The sequence below is a fragment of the Phyllostomus discolor genome, chromosome 1 (genome assembly GCF_004126475.2).
Source record: "Phyllostomus discolor isolate MPI-MPIP mPhyDis1 chromosome 1, mPhyDis1.pri.v3, whole genome shotgun sequence".
NCBI classification, from domain to species: domain Eukaryota; kingdom Metazoa; phylum Chordata; class Mammalia; order Chiroptera; family Phyllostomidae; genus Phyllostomus; species Phyllostomus discolor.
In genome coordinates this window covers 189,315,244-189,331,612 of record NC_040903.2, presented here as the reverse complement: position 1 = coordinate 189,331,612, position 16,369 = coordinate 189,315,244, and the positions used below count along the sequence as shown (strand labels likewise).

General features: G+C 57.2%; 1 protein-coding gene across 2 annotated transcripts in view; it reads left to right on the top strand.

Annotated features, from left to right (window-relative positions):
* Positions 1 to 14,895, top strand: part of SPTB (spectrin beta, erythrocytic) — a 118,683-nt gene extending 103,788 nt beyond the window's left edge. Inside the window, exons 32-35 of one of the 2 annotated variants that reach the window (XM_028505917.2) lie at positions 8,668 to 8,927; positions 11,179 to 11,352; positions 11,586 to 11,628; positions 11,800 to 14,895. In XM_028505917.2, coding sequence (XP_028361718.1) covers positions 8,668 to 8,927; positions 11,179 to 11,352; positions 11,586 to 11,628; positions 11,800 to 11,967 — 645 coding nt within the window. In that variant the 3' untranslated portion in view covers positions 11,968 to 14,895. The remainder of the gene's footprint in view (positions 1 to 8,667; positions 8,928 to 11,178; positions 11,353 to 11,585; positions 11,629 to 11,799) is intronic. The other variant, XM_036011012.1, reaches the window with a different exon arrangement.
* The last annotated feature ends 1,474 nt before the right edge of the window (positions 14,896 to 16,369 follow it).

Genomic DNA, 16,369 nt, shown 5'->3' with positions numbered 1-16,369 from the left:
TCTGTCAGGCCCAGACTTCAGACCTTCCCACACTTCTGTGAAACACCACCACACTCATTTATACTCACACTCACCCTCTGAGGCCTCCAGCCTGGCCACACGCCTCCCTTTCTGAGCTGCACCAGCGCTTCATGTCCAGCAGAGGGCATTCCTGGGCTCCCGCTGGAGGGTCTCTCCCAGAAGTTCCCTCTGAAGCTCCCATCATCGCTTGTGGGGGTCTCACGTGGACTTCGTCCCAGCCCCTCTCTCCCCGTGACAGCCCCCACCAGAAGCAGTGAGAACTGGGGGCTGGCACAGACTGTGGACACGGGGGCTGGGACTGTCCCTGCCTCCTGCACCACCTGCGCTTCGGTCGTGCATCCCTGTGTGTCTGTGTGCGGTGGTGTCCCAGGTCTGCAGGCTCCTTTGTGACCCCCTGAGTGACTCCATCCATTGTTTGTGTCCTGTACGTCTCTGCAAACTTGATTACATGTGAATGAGAGCCGCCTCCATCCAACACCCTAATGTCAATGGGCTCGGGGGGGAATAAAACCTGCTTGGACCCGAGTGTCTCTGGAAGGGTGGAGTGAGCCCGCACTGGAGACACTGCTCAGAGAGCCAGCCGCACCAGCTGGGAGAGCTGGCCTGTGCCCAGCCCCGGGAAGAAACCAGATGGCGAATCAGTGAACACCAGGCCCGAGGCCTCATGGAAACAGTTCCCGCTGCTCCTCCCGTCTCAGCCCTGGGTTGAGTTTTCATGAGGATCCAAGAAACTCGGAGGGAGGGTGTGATACCCAATTGGTCTTTTGATACGAGAAGAAAAAAGAATGGGTCCCTTTGCAGAAACTGCAGGCCTCTCCCAGGAAGGGCCGGCTGTCTGCCGAGCCTTCTCTCGGTAGGCCTGGGTCACGGTGGCTGTCTGCTGTCCCCTGTGTGTGGTCTGGTGTCGGTGGCCTATAGAATAGACCCACGCGGTGCTGCTTCATGTGAACCCATCACTAGTGCATGCCGGCTTCCTGCTTGGGAACAGACGGGAGTGGGCCGGGCACCTGAACCGCTGTCCAGACCGCTCGCTGCACACCACAGGCGGCCGCCCTGCAGGCCCCATCCTGGGCCTCCCCGCCCGTCACATGGGAGTACACACACGTGCACACGCAGGGGCCCGAGTGCCATTCCCTGCCACACCGTTTTCCTCAAGCACACCACTGTAACGCATCGCCTCCCTCACCTCTTACTCTTCCACACTAGAGTTGTGTTCTGGCAAAAACCACTGCATCCATACAGGTAAGTGTACACATAGGAGTGTGTGAGGCCACGCACAAGAAACAAGCTATTATGACAGTGAAACTCCCAGGGTGGAGGGCAGGACTTTGGGTTGTAGTCCTGAATTCTTCAGGAACCTTCCTGCATGATTTTAGACAAGCCACCTAATCTTCCTGGGTCTCCTCGCCCTTATAAAGCCCTCTGCAGGAGCATAGAAAGCCAAGAACATTCCGGAATGTCATCAGTGTGCCTGAATAAAGGGAGGGGCAAGGGAGGTGGTTTTCCCCAATTTCCTCTTGTCTCCTCTGTAGCTCTAGGGGGCCTGGTTTGTGTTTGCCAGCTGCCAGCGGGCGTGAGGCAGGGGATGGGAAGGTCGGGGCAAAGGGCTGGGGTGTTTGCCTTTGTCCCTGTTCAGGGAAGAGCGGCAGGGCTGGACCTCAGTTCCTGACAAGGTCAGTGCTCCGAAGGCAGCCCGGGGGACTGGAGGGAGCCCTGGCAGCAGGCTTAGCCCACCCCCTTCCTCAGTGCCTCCCTTTCATCCTGGGTATGGCTCTGGGAAGGGCTGAGTGGTCCTGCTAAGGTTCTCATCTTCCAGGCTCTGGATGCCTCAGAACCCCCAGTGTGGCCTCGGTGCTGAGTTACTGACTGTTGAGATGTGAGGTTGATTTCACAGAGTGTAAGTGGAATGGCAGAGGATCTGAGCCCCCGCAGGAGTCAGCCCCACCACACCCCACACCCCCACCATTTAACAGCCCTGGGGCATCTTCTGTGCCCTGGGCCTGTCCCTGGCTTTGTGGCAAGGAGCAGGGCCTGCCCCAGGAACTCGCCCAGCAGGGCTGCTGTGACGGTCACAGCCCTGAAAGGGACTGGTGCTTCCAGAAGCTGTGACAGGAAACAGCCTGTCTTCAGGGTTCATTCTTTGGGGCAATCACGCCCTGGCTGCCTTCCAGCCTCAGGGCTAGATCCAGTCTGTGGCTCAGGAGGACTGTCCGGCACCAGGCCACTCCAGAAAGCAGCTGCCTGGGTGCTGTTCCGCAGCAGGCCTCCAGTTGCCACGGAAGACTCCTTTTCCCAAGCACTCTCTTACCAAGACCTTTCAAGACTGCCTGCAGCTAGCGTCCTCGTTAGGGGTGAACACAGGGGGTTGAGACTTCTAGGTCCCATGCCTTTCCCTCCCACAGTCTTTGAGGTCGCTGTTGCGTCAGAGGAGTAGCCAGCAGTGGAGAACGTGAGGGATGGTGCCCCAGGGGCTGAACAGGCACCGGATTGCAGCCCCTCCCACTCTTCTGTGAGACCGGACCCCTTTCACCCAGTGCCTGGCCGGCTCCAGCTGCTGTCACCCCCTTGGCAACCTGCACCGCTCCCCCACCCCCTCCCGCCCCAGCAGGCAGCCCGAAGCTTTAATCAGCAGCCAGAGACCCGGCTCTGACGTCCTCCTCGGATGGAAGGGATGTGGGTGTGGAGGCAGCAGCTGTGTTTCTTCTTGCCCGAGCAAGCTCTCCCCATCCCTTCTGCCCTCCCCTGTGAGGCCAGACGGAGCTGCTGTTTCAGGCATTTTGCAGTGAACGCCAATCGGGTGTTTGCTCATCCTGAGCAGACCCCGCCTGGAAAGAACTTCAGTTTTCCCCTAAACCTGGGTGTGTCCTTGTCTCCCCAGGATGCCTGAGTCAGCGTGGCAGGGGTGTGTCTGTCTACAGTCTGGCCCACAGCCCCAGCACTCCAAGCTCCCCCAGAGAAACTTGCTCCAGGCTCTTTCTGGACATCTGTTCACTGCTGGGTGTGCCCAGCTCTTTGTGCTGTGGTCAGACGTGATCTTTTCTGGCCTCGCTGTTCCGAAGGCCTCTCCTAAATTGCTCTTCCCAACTGCGTTTCAGAGCACCCCAGACACCGATGGGCTCAGGACGGCCTCAGGTAACACCGGAGGCATCTCAGAAATGGGGCTTGAAGCTGCCCACTTGTCAGATGGGTGGTGGATCTGAACGGGGGAGTCAGTGCCTTCTAACCCTTTCTAGTCTTTCTGATGCTGATTCAGCAAGCCCCCCCCCCCGCCCCCCCCCCCTCCCGCCGCTCCTCCAGGGCAGGGGCCCGAAGAGCCCACACCAGTGGTGGAAATGGGAAGACGGCTCCCGAGGAAGCCTTGTCTCCTCTCACCCATGACACTGCCTGTGGACCAGGTCTCGCCCTCCCTGTCTGAGGGGACCCTGAACACTCCCCTCTCCATTCCCCCTCACTTTACCTGGTGGCCTTCCGCTCTGAGCTCCCTCCCCCCGTCTTCCCTGCTACCCCAGCTGCCATCTCAGACAGCTGCCCCTGGAGCAGTGTGGATTTGCTCCGCTCCCTCCATCCCATGTCTCACGTGAGCCCCTCACCATCCTGCCACCCACCAGGGACCCTTCACTGCCTGGTGCAGCCTCGGCTCCTCACGCAGTCTTTCCTTATTCAGCAACAGCTTCTTTCTCTTCCAGCCTTTGTCTCTGCTCATCCTAAATTGCTATCCAAAGGCCTCTCCTAAGTTGTTCTTCCCAACTGCGTTTCAGAGCACCCCAGACACCGATGGGCTCAGGACGGCCTCAGGCAACACCGGAGGCATCTCAGAAATGGGGCTTGAAGCTGCCCACTTGTCTTCTCTCTACTCAACAAACCATCTCCTTCTCTTTTATTGCAAAAAAATTGTCTTCCAAACAGCCTTCCCAACCTGTCTTCCAATAGCCCCTCACCCCTCCTCACCCAGGAGGGGAGCCCAGACCTCAAGGGCTGGGGGAGGAAAAAACTCTCAGCTGTGATGTGAACCTGGCCAGTTCCCCCACCCCCCAGTTCCCTGGTGCTATTTGCCCTAAAGTATCAGCAATAGGCCTTGACTGGCTCCAGGTCCCTCTTCTGGCCCCTTCTGGTGTGGCTCTGATGTGACCCCGCTGCTGCCTCGGCGGACCGGCCACATGTCTTAGATAAGCTGAGCTTGTCTCATTCAGACTGTGAACCCCATCGGGTAGGTACTTTCCTCTAGAATAGAGGCACCCCTCCCCTTGCAGCAGGAAGAGCACAGAGTTCGAGACCAGACAGATCCTCAACCTTCCATTCACTAGATGTGTGGCTGTGGGCAAGTTATCCATTCTCCCTGACCCCCCAGGTTCCCTCATCTGTAAAATCAGTGTAGTAATGATACTTGCCTCGCAGGGGGAGTGTGAGAGCTGGAGGGAACATAGGTAGAATATCTGGCATCTAGTAAGTGATTCGTTAAGTCCTTTTCCCCTTCAGTTTTTCCTCCATCCCTCACTGTAGACTTTCATCTCTTAAATGTCCTCCATATGAATTCTAGCATCCACTGCCTAAGCCTCCCAAACCTTCCTGGAGTGCCCCTCTCTTGAGCCTGCTCCACACACTCTGGGTCCAGTCCTTCCTGTGACATAGGCAAGACCATCGCGTGGCTAGGGTCCAACATTCTCTTTCCGGGGTGCGTCCTTATGCCCTGGTTCTCACTTATCGGCATCTCCTTTAGAGATGAGCCTCCTTGCTTGTGTTTCTTTGCTTGTCAGTGTACCTGGGGTCATTGAGCATCTTATAGGGGTGTCCGGCCTGCCACCCTCAGGCCACATGAGTACGAGGATGGCTATGAATACGGCCCAACACAAAATCCTCAATTGACCTAAAACATTATGAGATTTTTTGTGATTTTGTGTCGCAACATATTTAATGTGTGGCCCAAGACAACTCTTCCTCTTCCAGTGTGTCCCAGAGATGCCAAAAGATTGGACACCCCTGAAAGAACCTCCAAAAGATCTTGTGTTTGCAAACAGGTTTTTTTTTTCTGGTGGGAGCTAGAGAGCGAGCTGTGTGCTGTGCCCTCCGCCACCTGCTGGCTGGGCCTGGAAGTACACCTTCAACTCTTAGTCCAGAGAAGACATGTACCCATCCTGCCCCGCTTCCACCCCTCTACTTGAACCTCCTTTATGGAAGAGCCCCTCAACCTTTGCCTGAACCCCCACACAAGCCAGCTTCCTAGCAAGGCTGGACCCTAAAAAGTCAAGTTGAGAAGACTCCGAGGTGGCCACTACCCACACCGCCCACCCCTCAGGTGTTGGGGCCTCTCCCTGTTTGACTGTGATCCTATTAAAAGGCTGTCCTGTCTGTTCCCCTCCCTCCCCTGACATCACGATCCCAGCAGCCAGAGCACATGCCCACCTCTCAGTCCTCTCCCCAACCCCTGCCCATCTGCGCCCAAACTGGAGATCCTGGCTCCATGCGGTGGGCAGCCCCTCCCCTTATTCCAGCCCCCACCCTCATTCTCCCTCATGCTGTCCCTCCCACCTATGGCCGAAGACCTGCCAACCACTCCAGCCTAACTGAGAATCCCAGGGCAGCTGGCCCTTCCCTCTTCAGTGTCCCCCAGCTCCTCTGGGTGACCCCTCTAGGCTGGGTACCCCTCAGCAGTGCAGGTGTGAACTGTGCGTCCTCCTAACCACCTGAGGGCTAAAGCAGCAGGCCTTCTGCCTTAGAGAATGGAGGAGAGAAGGGAATCAGATCACCTCATCCATCCAGGGCCTTTTGGCAGAACCTGCCTGTCCCTACAGCCCCAGGAGTAGCCGGCTCCACAGACCTCGCCCCGTTGGGCAAGGCACCATCTCCATATGAGAGCACAGTTCCAGCAGCAGCAGAACTGCCGCTGCCTCCCCACACTTTCCCTGCTCTCATAAAATGGCACAACGCATATTTACCCCTGGAACCTGGGACAGGAGGGCCCTTCTGCCCAAACCATGACACCATCTTTCTCTTTGGTGTCCCCTCCCCCAGCCCAAGAGGAAGAGAAGTCTGCCAGCCCTGGGCCTGGGAGGGAGAAGCAGCCACCAAACTCCTCCTCCTCGGGCCTTGGCCTTCAGGATAGAGAGGACAGGGTGCATTTTATATTGTCTCCATGTGAATAGTCAAGAGCACATAGGAAACCTTTGCAAACATTGGAAAAGCTATTTTTCAAAGGCAACCCATGACCCAGCCATTTAACTTTTGCAAAATGTCCCTGCCAGGGAATGTGGGTCAGGCATCCATTAGGAGGAAGCAGAAAAAAGGTGAAATTTAGTTGGGAAGCAGTCCTGGAAAATTTTGTCTTTATTTTCAGAGGACAGTTCCCAAAAGGAAGGAGGATGGAAGTGAAAGTATGGGAAGAAAATGTGAACCCACAGGCCTCTAGTAAGACCAGTCCCAGGAGGTTGCAGGCTGGGTGAGAGGGGCAAACCAGGCTGAGGGTCTGCCGGGCCATCTCCCTGAGACCCCAGGGCAAGGGCGGGGAGGGCTCTGGCCCACCACCACCAGGAGCAGTGCAGCCAGATGGAGAGGTTAGGGATAAAAAGAGGCTTCACTTTTTGTAACACTAGTCCACTTCCCCAAACCACACCCAGGTCAAAGGCGTGGCCTGATGGGTCCACAGAACCCCAAACCCAGGCAACCAGCCCTACTCCTGCTACTCCTGCCCTTCCTCCCTGCTAGAGGACTGTGCAGGCAGGGTTTGGGCCCCCCAGATCCTTGTGGCCAATGCTGGCTCATTGCACTCTTGAAGATACAAATAGTGCAAGATGTAGAAAGACCAGTGTGGCCTGGCCACAGCTGTCAAGGGGTTCTACAACAAAAGGATGAGAGCCCTAAAGATGTGATTAAAAACAGGTTCGTCCAATTCTGGAGCACATGTTCCTAATTGTCTCCAATACTTACAAGCCACGTGGTCTTGGGTAAGTCATTTAACCTCTCTGAGCAAAGGCTTTCTCCTAGATTGAAGGCAGTAGGCGAGGGTAGTGTGGTTTTCAAACTTTTCTAGTCATAGCATCCTTTCTTTAAATAAGATCTCATTGGAACCCCAACTTATAACTGTTTATTGAACAGCCCTAATTTTATGGTACACAAACGTGACTAGTCTTACCTTTCTTCCAAGCACTGCCTTCAAACGTCTCCGCTGAGCTGCCCTTCCCATTCCTGAGCACCACCTCAGGCAGGCCTTGGTCGCTTTTAGCCTGCCTAAGCTAAAGCTTCGATCTGATGTCCAACATGGTGCCCACACCCTCTCATCCTCCATCTCTCTGGCCCATGTTTGTGGGACCCACAGTGGGGAGCACAGGGTATGTCTGCTGTGTTCCGGCTCCTTTCCAGTGTTCTCTGGGCCTCCATCCATCTGCAGTGGTCGGAGTCAGGGGGAGATAAAGGGGCAGAGTCTCATTGCTGCCTGGGTTGGCCCTGGTCCCGCAGGTGTTCAGACTCAGCCTTTGCAGGGGCCTTCAAGGCTCCTTCCCACCTGGTGCTGTAACATCTCCAGCAGCCAGGTCTTTGAAACAGGGTTCTGACCAACGGCTTAAGCTGGGCTGCCTTCCTGGGTGCTCATCCTGCACATAGGAGACCCACCCATTCTTGCCCCACCCAGCAGGGGGAGGCGGGCTGCCCCCCTGCTGCCCCATCTGTCCTGCCCTTGCTTCTCTGGCAGCAGGCACAAGAGCAGATCAACAAGGACTCCGGGGCCCAGCTGGGGAACGGGACACGGGTGCCTGACAACAGAGGCCCTGCACTCAGCATGGACACTGGCAGGCAGCACCCCGCCCCCCTCCACAGGGAGGTGCAGGAGGGTAGAGCCACAGCCCTTCCCCAGGGCAGGGGCCCCTTACAGGTGACTGTCAACCCCCACTGCACATCAGAATGCACGAAAAGGTTACGAAGAGACGCCAAGGTGCACACCCCACTCCAGGCCGGTGAAAGCAGCATCTTGAGGGAGGGGGCTGGGACTATTTCGTTCAAGCTCCTGAAGTGAGTGCACAAGGCAGCCAGGCTCGGGAACCACTGCCCTGCTGCAAGAAATTCCTGTCAAATGACAGGAGCAGGGCCAGTCAGTCCAGGTTCTTCCTCTTCAAGGGAGTGGGGGAAACCAAGGGATGGCTGCCCTAACTTTGGGGCATTAGATACAAGTGGAAGGTAAGAGAAGAGTTACTGGTCACCATCTCATACACGTTTTTCAAACCTGCCTTAACAGCGGCCCTGTCTTCATAGGTCTTGCCAGAGCCCACGCAGAGCTCGGCCGGAGTTAGAGTGTGGGGCCGCAGCAGGGGTAGGGCCTGGCGCCGGGCGGTGAGCCTGGGCTTTGCTGTCTGTGTGGGAACCCCCTGGACCGGACCGTCAGTCAGGCCGCCTTCAGCTCACTCAAGAACTCCTGCTGATGTTAGATTGGGGGTAGGAAAGGAGCCAGAGACCTGGGCGGAGTCTAGGGAAGCAGGCCCGCTGGGTACCCGTAGCCGGGGGAGGTCGGGGGGAGGTCAGGTGGGGGTGGGGGGGACCCGAAGGTGCACACAGAAAGCAACCAGGCTCAGGAGGGGGCCTGCTGGCTCCCAGTTCTGCGGAGCAGCCACCCCTGCGGCAGAACCCCAGCGAGGTGTGCTCCTCCCGTGTGCCCCTGAGCAGGGGGAAGACAGACAGCGGCCGCAGGACCTGCAGCCGCCACCCCCACCGGGGCCACAGGTGGAAAGGCAGGAGGAGAAATCTGGCGGGGATGAGGGGCCTGCCACGGAGCCCCTCTTTAAGGTCCTGGACACGCCTCTGAGCGAGGGTGAGGAGCCTACGACGCTGCCGGCCCAGCGGGACCACGGGCACAGCGTGCAGATGGAGGGCTACCTGGGCCGCAAGCACGACCTGGAGGGGCCCAACAAGAAGGCATCCAACAGGTGGGTGGGAAGAGGCCGCCGGCGGGAGGGATGCGTGGCTCCAGGGCCTTCACCAGCAGAGCCTGGGCAGCACAGGCGCGCGTGCTGGGGGAGAGGGCGCCCTTTGCTTCCCTGGTCTTGAGAGCTTCAGGGCACTCCTCCGAGCCAGCCCAGGGGCTGCCTGGAGTGTCAGGGAAAGCCTGTCTTCAGTTCTGGCACCAAGTTCAAATCCTACGACCATGTACAGGTCACTCAGCCTAAGTTAACGTCTCTATTTGTAAAACGGGGATGTTGACGGCAGCACGCCTCCTCGGTGCAGAGAGCGAGCCTGCGCACAGGAAGAGCTCGGAGAACACCACTGTTGTTGTTCTTATCCTGGGGCTGGGTGGGTCAACCCAGGCATTAACAACATGACCTTGACTGAGTCCCGCTTTTTACCAATCTGGGCTTCAGTTCCCTGCCTATAACACAGGAACAGAGGAAGAGGGGGGTTAGCGTAGGTGCAGCTGGAGGTGCAGCTGGAGGGCGTTGGTGATACCATCACACAGCGACTCCGTGACCTTGAAGCATTCATTCACAGACTGTGTCCTTTCCTGTCCCTGAGGCAGCCATGCCCTTGGGTTTGGTCTATCTGGGCATAGATAGATAGAGGATAGACCTATCCTCTGTAAGGACTCTGGGAGCCCCGCCGTCAGGCAGTGGGCCAGGGGGGTCCCAGGAAAACGGCAGCATTAAGGTTGAAGCCAGCCGCATTCCCAGGGCCACTGGCAGCACACGGAGCCTGTCCTGGGGGATGCTGAAGCTAATGCAAATTCCAGAAATGAACTTGGGGACCCCACTATCCTGAAGAGGTTTATTGCTTATGTGGAGAGTCCACCAGGAAAGAGGGAACTACCATTTATTGAGCACCTACTGCATGCCAGGCATTATGTTAGGACTGATAAAATCTTCCTAACCACCTTGGAATATTGAGGTTTCCATTTTCCACATAGGGAAGCAGAGTCTCGGATAGGTTAAGTCATTTATCTGTTCAAGGCAGGACTTTATTCCAGGACCCAGTTCCTTCTAGCAATTGCTTTACTCAGGCTGCAGGAGGTGAGGGCCACAGGGAAGATCCCCAGGCTGGGCATCAGAAACCTGGGCTTTGTAAAGTGGCCCTGCTGCCAGCTTCGTACAGGCCAGGTTCTCTCTGACCTTCCCGTCCTCCCTCCTACTGTGCCCTACTAGTTTCCCACCTTCCTGCCCTTCAAAGGGAGGGAGGGAGAAGGAAGGAGAGGAGGAGAAGGGTGGGGAGAAAAGGAACAAAAGCTTCAGTGTTTCGCAGCATCCAGTTCTGTGAAAATGCAACACATTTCCCATTTATCAGTGAAGGAGCCCCCTTAGCCCACACACGAGTTTATAAGCTTGCAGCTGTCACCACACACACCAGTTGAGATGAGCCTTGATATACACCCAAGTGTTTCCTTTAAGAGTGCTAGTCCAGCGTGCCGGCATACACCAGCAGAACGAAAACTAGCAGCAGCCACCAAACAACCCCTGCTTTATTCATTTCACAGTTCTGCAGTGAAAAGCAAACATGCTGATGGATGTGGAAGTGCTCTGAAAAGTTTACATGGTTGGTCTTAGAGCCAATAATTCTGCTTCTAAAACTGCGTCTCAACATCAGACATACAGGCAAAGGTTTACGCACAAGAATGTTCGTCACATTGTTAAACTGTACTGTTTAAATTTCCGGTGTCACATGGCCCACCAATAAAGGGATTATTTATGTATGTGATGAGATACCACATAGTTATTCAAAATTACTTTCAAGAAATATTTGAGGATGTGAGGAAATACTCATGTTAGTGTTAAGCTTAAAAGCAGGACATAAAACTGGTTATACAGTATAATCCAATTTTAGCTATATACAGAGGTGGACAAACATAGGTTTAAAGTTCTAATACAAATAAATACAGTGAACAAATAATAATACAAGAATAAACTCTGTGTTTTGGGCACTCACAACTGTAAACCTACTTTGGTCCACCCCATTATGTGAGTAGGAAAAAACGTGAATACATGAATAGAAAAAAGACTAGAAGGAAATACATTCAATGCTAACTATCATTAACTTTGGGTAATGAAGTTACATTAATGACTTTTTTACAGTAAGATGTATCCCCACCTCCCAGGGGGAGGATGGTGTCATAGGAAAGGCACAGCTGTAGGAACTGAGTACCGAGATGCTGTGTCAGGATGGCGGGTGACCTGCCTGTCCGCCCCGTTGCAGGTCCTGGAACAACCTGTACTGTGTGCTCAGGAACAGCGAGCTGACCTTCTACAAGGATGCCAAGAACCTGGCGCTGGGTGTGCCCTACCACGGGGAAGAGCCCCTGGCCCTGAGACACGCCATCTGTGAGATTGCTGCCAACTACAAGAAGAAGAAGCACGTCTTCAAGCTGAGGTGAGGCCCGCCCATCCCCTGCTCCCTCCCCGGCGGTTCGGTTTTGCATCAGTGGCTGGACGGGGTCCACTGCGTGCCTGTACCGGCCCTCAGGGGTTGTTCAAAGCAGAAAGGCCAATGGTCCAGGTCCTTGCCTCTCTCAGAAGGTGCTATGCATCTGAGGGGCGGTGGGATCTGCCCAGGCAGAGGGCTCCAGAGGCGGCCCCAGGACAGGAACCCTTCTGTCCCCCCAGGTTGAGCAATGGCAGTGAGTGGCTCTTCCACGGCAAGGACGAGGTAAGTGCCAGGCAGCCCGGCCCAGACCCCCACTAACAAAGGGGCAGGTGGAGGAGGCTCAAGCCACTTGCCCTCAAGGCTCCCTCAGAGCGAGCAGTCCCGGGGCTCCTCTCCCAGCCTTTGTGGGGGCCTCCCCAGAGAAGTGTGAGGCCCTGACCCTCCCGCCCACAGGAGGAGATGCTGTCCTGGCTGCAGGGAGTGAGCACCGCCATCAACGAGTCCCAGAGTATCCGCACCAAGGCCCAGAGCCTGCCCTTGCCCTCCATCACCGGCCCTGACACCAGTCTTGGCAAGAAAGAAAAGGAAAAGAGATTCAGCTTCTTCCCCAAAAAGAAGTAGCCTCTTGCGGTGCCCCACAGGTGGGGCCGGGCGGTGCCACTGTGCCTCCCTCAACTGCCCAGGACAGGCTGCGGGCGCCCTCGGCCTTGACCACGGCCCTCCTGCTGCCTGGTTGCCCGCTGCCCGCCGCCTGCCTGCTCCGAGTCGCCGGGCGGGGCTCCGGGGCCCATGCTGCACTGCAATACCTGCCTTCACCTGCCTGGCCCGATGCCTGCTCCCCCACCATCTGCAGAGCAGCTCCAGGGACAGAGGCTCCCGGCTCCACTGGGCCTCCGGGCCTGTGGGCAGAGTACGGTTTTCCCAGGCTCACGCCCTCCTCCCCACCCCATTCTTGGGCTGAGGATGCATCAGGTCCCCTTGCCCCATAAATGCTGGAGAAGGCTGATGGGTTCATCAGATGCTGCCCACTCCCAAAGCAAGCTACTTGGGGTCACCCCTGACTTAGTCAAAACCAGGGGAAGGGAAGAAGACCTGGAAATACCTGACCGACCCCTGGGGCACAAGGACGGAGCCCTCAGGGAGGCCCACAGGGCCCGAGGTCTGGGAAAAGGGCTGCTGGGGACTGCGGGGACACTGTGGGCCTCCCCCCACTGGGCTTCCTCGGAACCAGGTCTCTCACCTCAGGGGCCACCACATCCCTCCCCCTGCCTCCTCCCACCAAAAAAGCTGGCGGGGGCACACCCTCCAAGGTCCGTGGGTCCTAAGTGCAAGGGGCCTCCCACTGCCTCCAGCGTCCTTTGCTGCCAACCACGGGTAGTAGAAGGATCAGGAAGCTCTCCAGCCGGTCTTTTTAAAACTTCAGTTAGAGCTTAGGGCTACCACTCAGACCTGAAGGAGGTAGACAAGTCCCGACACTGCCTAAGGCACTGCCTCTCCACTCTGGGACGCCCCCCAACACCCAGTAGCAGCTGAACCAGCAATATCTGACTCAGACCCAGGACCCCTTAGAGGCAGTACGGTCCCCAGATACCGGATGGACAGCCCAGCACCTGGAGTAAAGCAAAGCCAAATGCCCAGTGAGTATTGTCTGCAGCAGGTACCAGCCGAGGGTACTGACTGGACAGACGGCCAAGTTCATGCATGACCTATATCACCCTGGGGTGGTGGCACCATGGCCATACCTGGATGTCACCACCTGTCCAACAATCCATGGACAGCTGGGACAAATGCTGGCACCAGGGCCATGAAGGTGTATCACCCCTTGCTCAGCTTCTCCTGAAGGTTCTGCACAGGGGTGCAGAAGTCACCAAATATCTTACCCCCCCAACCCAAGCACAGCCAAAGGGGCCCTGCAGCCTAGACCCGCGGGGAAAGCCTTCCCCAGGCTGCTACAGTCAGACTGCAGGAGGGAGGGGGGCACTCGTTCCACAAGGATTTCCACCCCCCACCCTCTGAAAGCAATACAGCTCCAGCCCAGCATCTTAACTGGGGTTAAGGTCCAAAAGAGGGTCAAGTTGGTGGCAGTAGGTGTTCCCCTGGGGAGACCAGAACGGTCCCTGGGGACTGCTGTTTCCGTCACCTTCCCCATGGGAAGGAGCCTCAGACACACTGAGATGATTCCTCTGGAACTCGGGTGAGGCTCAGGTAGAAACCACAGGGGCAGGCATCCAGGGTTCCTAGGCCTTCCCAGGAGCACTTAGCGTAGGCACACCCCGGGGATCAAGACCACTACGTCAAGGTGAAGTTGACTTCAGCAGAAGAGAACCACGGGAGGTGACATTGTCTGGTGGATCCCGACATCCCCAGGTCAGGTGGCCCCCCACCCCATGTAGCCAGGGTCTTCGCTTGGCCTCTGTGCACTTACCCCTACAGCCCTCGTTGTACCTGCAGGGAATGTAGTCTAGACCATTCACCAGCCTCTCTCTACACCTGGAGAAACCAAGGCAGGAGGAGTGAGGGGACTACCCTCAGGTGGCAGTAAAGAAGGCCTCTGGTACACCCGAGGGCACATCCTGCTCCAGAGCAGGTAGCACGTTCCTTGCTGAAGAGCAGGTGGTGGCAAGTCTCCCTCCACTGCTGCCGTGGGCCACTCTCAAGGGAGCCGGGGGACAAGGGGCCACCTTTTGACCTCCCCGTGGGCCAAAGCAGCACCTGAACGCGGCACCTCCAACAAGCAACTCCACAGTCCCAAGAGTGAAAGGGCCCCAAAGGAAGCGCTAGGACTTCCCCACCCGGGTGCCCCCGACTGCCAAGGGCAGCCAGCTGCATGTGACCCGCCACCTAGTGCCAGCTCCTGCACACCCCTCCCACATCTCACAGGCCCGAGACCCTCAACCAATGGGACAGAAACTGCAGGCACCCCGGTTTGGGAGACTGTGCCGTGTGCAGGCTCGGCGCCTGGTACCCTGGCACAGTTCTATGGTGGGGGAGGGGGTGTTTGTTTTTGGTCCTCCTTACATTTTCTACTCTGCAATCTTTTAACAGTACTCCCAGCCTAGGTCGACACAGCTCCAGTCCACACCAGCACAACTGGCAATTTAGAAGGAGCTCCTTTGGGGCGTGGCCAGGTGGTCCTCCTTCCCTCCATCCCCTGGCCTCCCCAGGCTCTGGCTGAGGGGGGTGTGGACAGTTCTTGGGCTTACCTCCCCCTCCCCCCACCAGCACCCATCACAGGAGGCCTGCAGAAGGCTCGGCTCCCACCCACACCACTCCCTGCCCTTCGGAGGGTGAGCGGGGTCCCCGAGGACGGTCCTGGATGCCCCTCCTCCCCGCTGTGGGAGGAGACAGAGAGCCAAGGACCACAAGGCTTGGTCCCTTGGACAAGCAAGCTCAGGGAGGTCACTGTGGAGGCGGCAGCGACAGGACCGCAGCCCTGTGGGGCACAGACCACGCCATCTGGGCCTTGCCCTCCACCTGCTCACACGTGCTTCCACCAAACAGAGGAAACCCATTTACTAGTTTTTCTAATAAATCAATAATAACACTCTACATTTCTCTACGTTTATTTGACAAGCCTTGTTTCCCTTTGACCTGGGCCAAGAGGGCTAGGTGAGTAAGCAAGGAGGGGCTGTACCCCAGACTCTCTGGCTTGTGCCTGAGTCTTTCGGGACAACGGCGCCAGCACCCGGGTCCTGAGACCTGGGTTGAAGCTCACCGGGCCGTGCACCCCACCATCCAGAGGGCCTGCCGTAGGCCTTTCCCCACAGGGCTCGGGGCGGAGACCCGGCTGGACGTGGGCCCCACCAGAGGCCCTGCCTGGGGTGCACCTCCGAAGGGGAGTGTTCGTTTGGTCTGGGCGGGTGGAGTGCAGACACAGCCGTGTTCCGAAAGGCTCCACTGGTGCTCCTGACGGGCAGCCGGTGAGAACCACTGAGCGGGTTCAAGGTTCCCAGACATACCTAGGAGGCTGTGTCAGAATCACCTGGGGAAAGTATTCACTACAGCTTCCCAGGCTCCACCCACTGAAGACTGAGTCAGGGAGTTTGAATGACGAGCCATCCGTCTTCTTCATCCGTCTCCTTCAATTTACAGACGAGGGAAAAGCAAGCGTTTAGGTGACCCAGCCAGAACACGGCAGCGCCAGAACCAAAGCCTGGGTCTTTGACTCACACTCCATTATACCCATGGGCCCTCAGCGTCACCACCCGAGACTTGCCCAGTAGAAAAGCCAGCTCTCTCCTCAGAAGTAGCCACGGAACACTCAGGGCAGCTGGCAGAACACGGCCCGTCTCTGCCCAGCAGAGGCCCCACCAGCCCTGCCCCTGCCCTGCACTCCCTGAGGCCCTGAACCAGCAGACCTGCGGGGATACCTGAGGGACCACCTGAGCCCCGCAGCCCCGCTCCTCCCAGGCCCCAGACTGAAGAAATGGCCAAACAAGGCTGGTACCCCATGCAGAAAGGGCAGAAAATGCAACCAGACATAGGGAGGCAATCTTAGCCCTTCTGAATCAAAGACACTTTGAGAAAGGGATGGACACTGAGGACGCATCCCAGGGAAAAATGTACTTGCAGTCCTCACCCGATGCCCCAGGCCACCCGGAGACATTTCTAGGCTCCAGGTTTAGAACCCTCGCCTCCCAGGATATCTCCTGGGACTCACTCAGGGAGAAAGGAACAAAAAGCACCAGACATTAGAAACCTCTGCCTCTTAGAAAAATGTTCCCTCCACTCCCCCATCTCTACTTTCTCTAGTCCAACTTCGGCCCTTGAGGAAAAGAGCTAAAGGCTGGCACAATGCCCCTGCCCCCAAGACAGGATGCCGGGCTGGGGGCCAACAGAGAAGCCCATGGGAGCAGAGCAGCCAAGAACAAGTCCCCTCCCACACATCCTGCTGCCCCAGCTCTCCCACGAGCACCCTACCCTGGTGCCTCATACGCAGGTACAGCAGGAGCGGATGTCAAAGCTCCCACCCCCACCACGATCAACTCCCCCCACCCCAGCCAGGCCCAGTAAGGAGGCCACA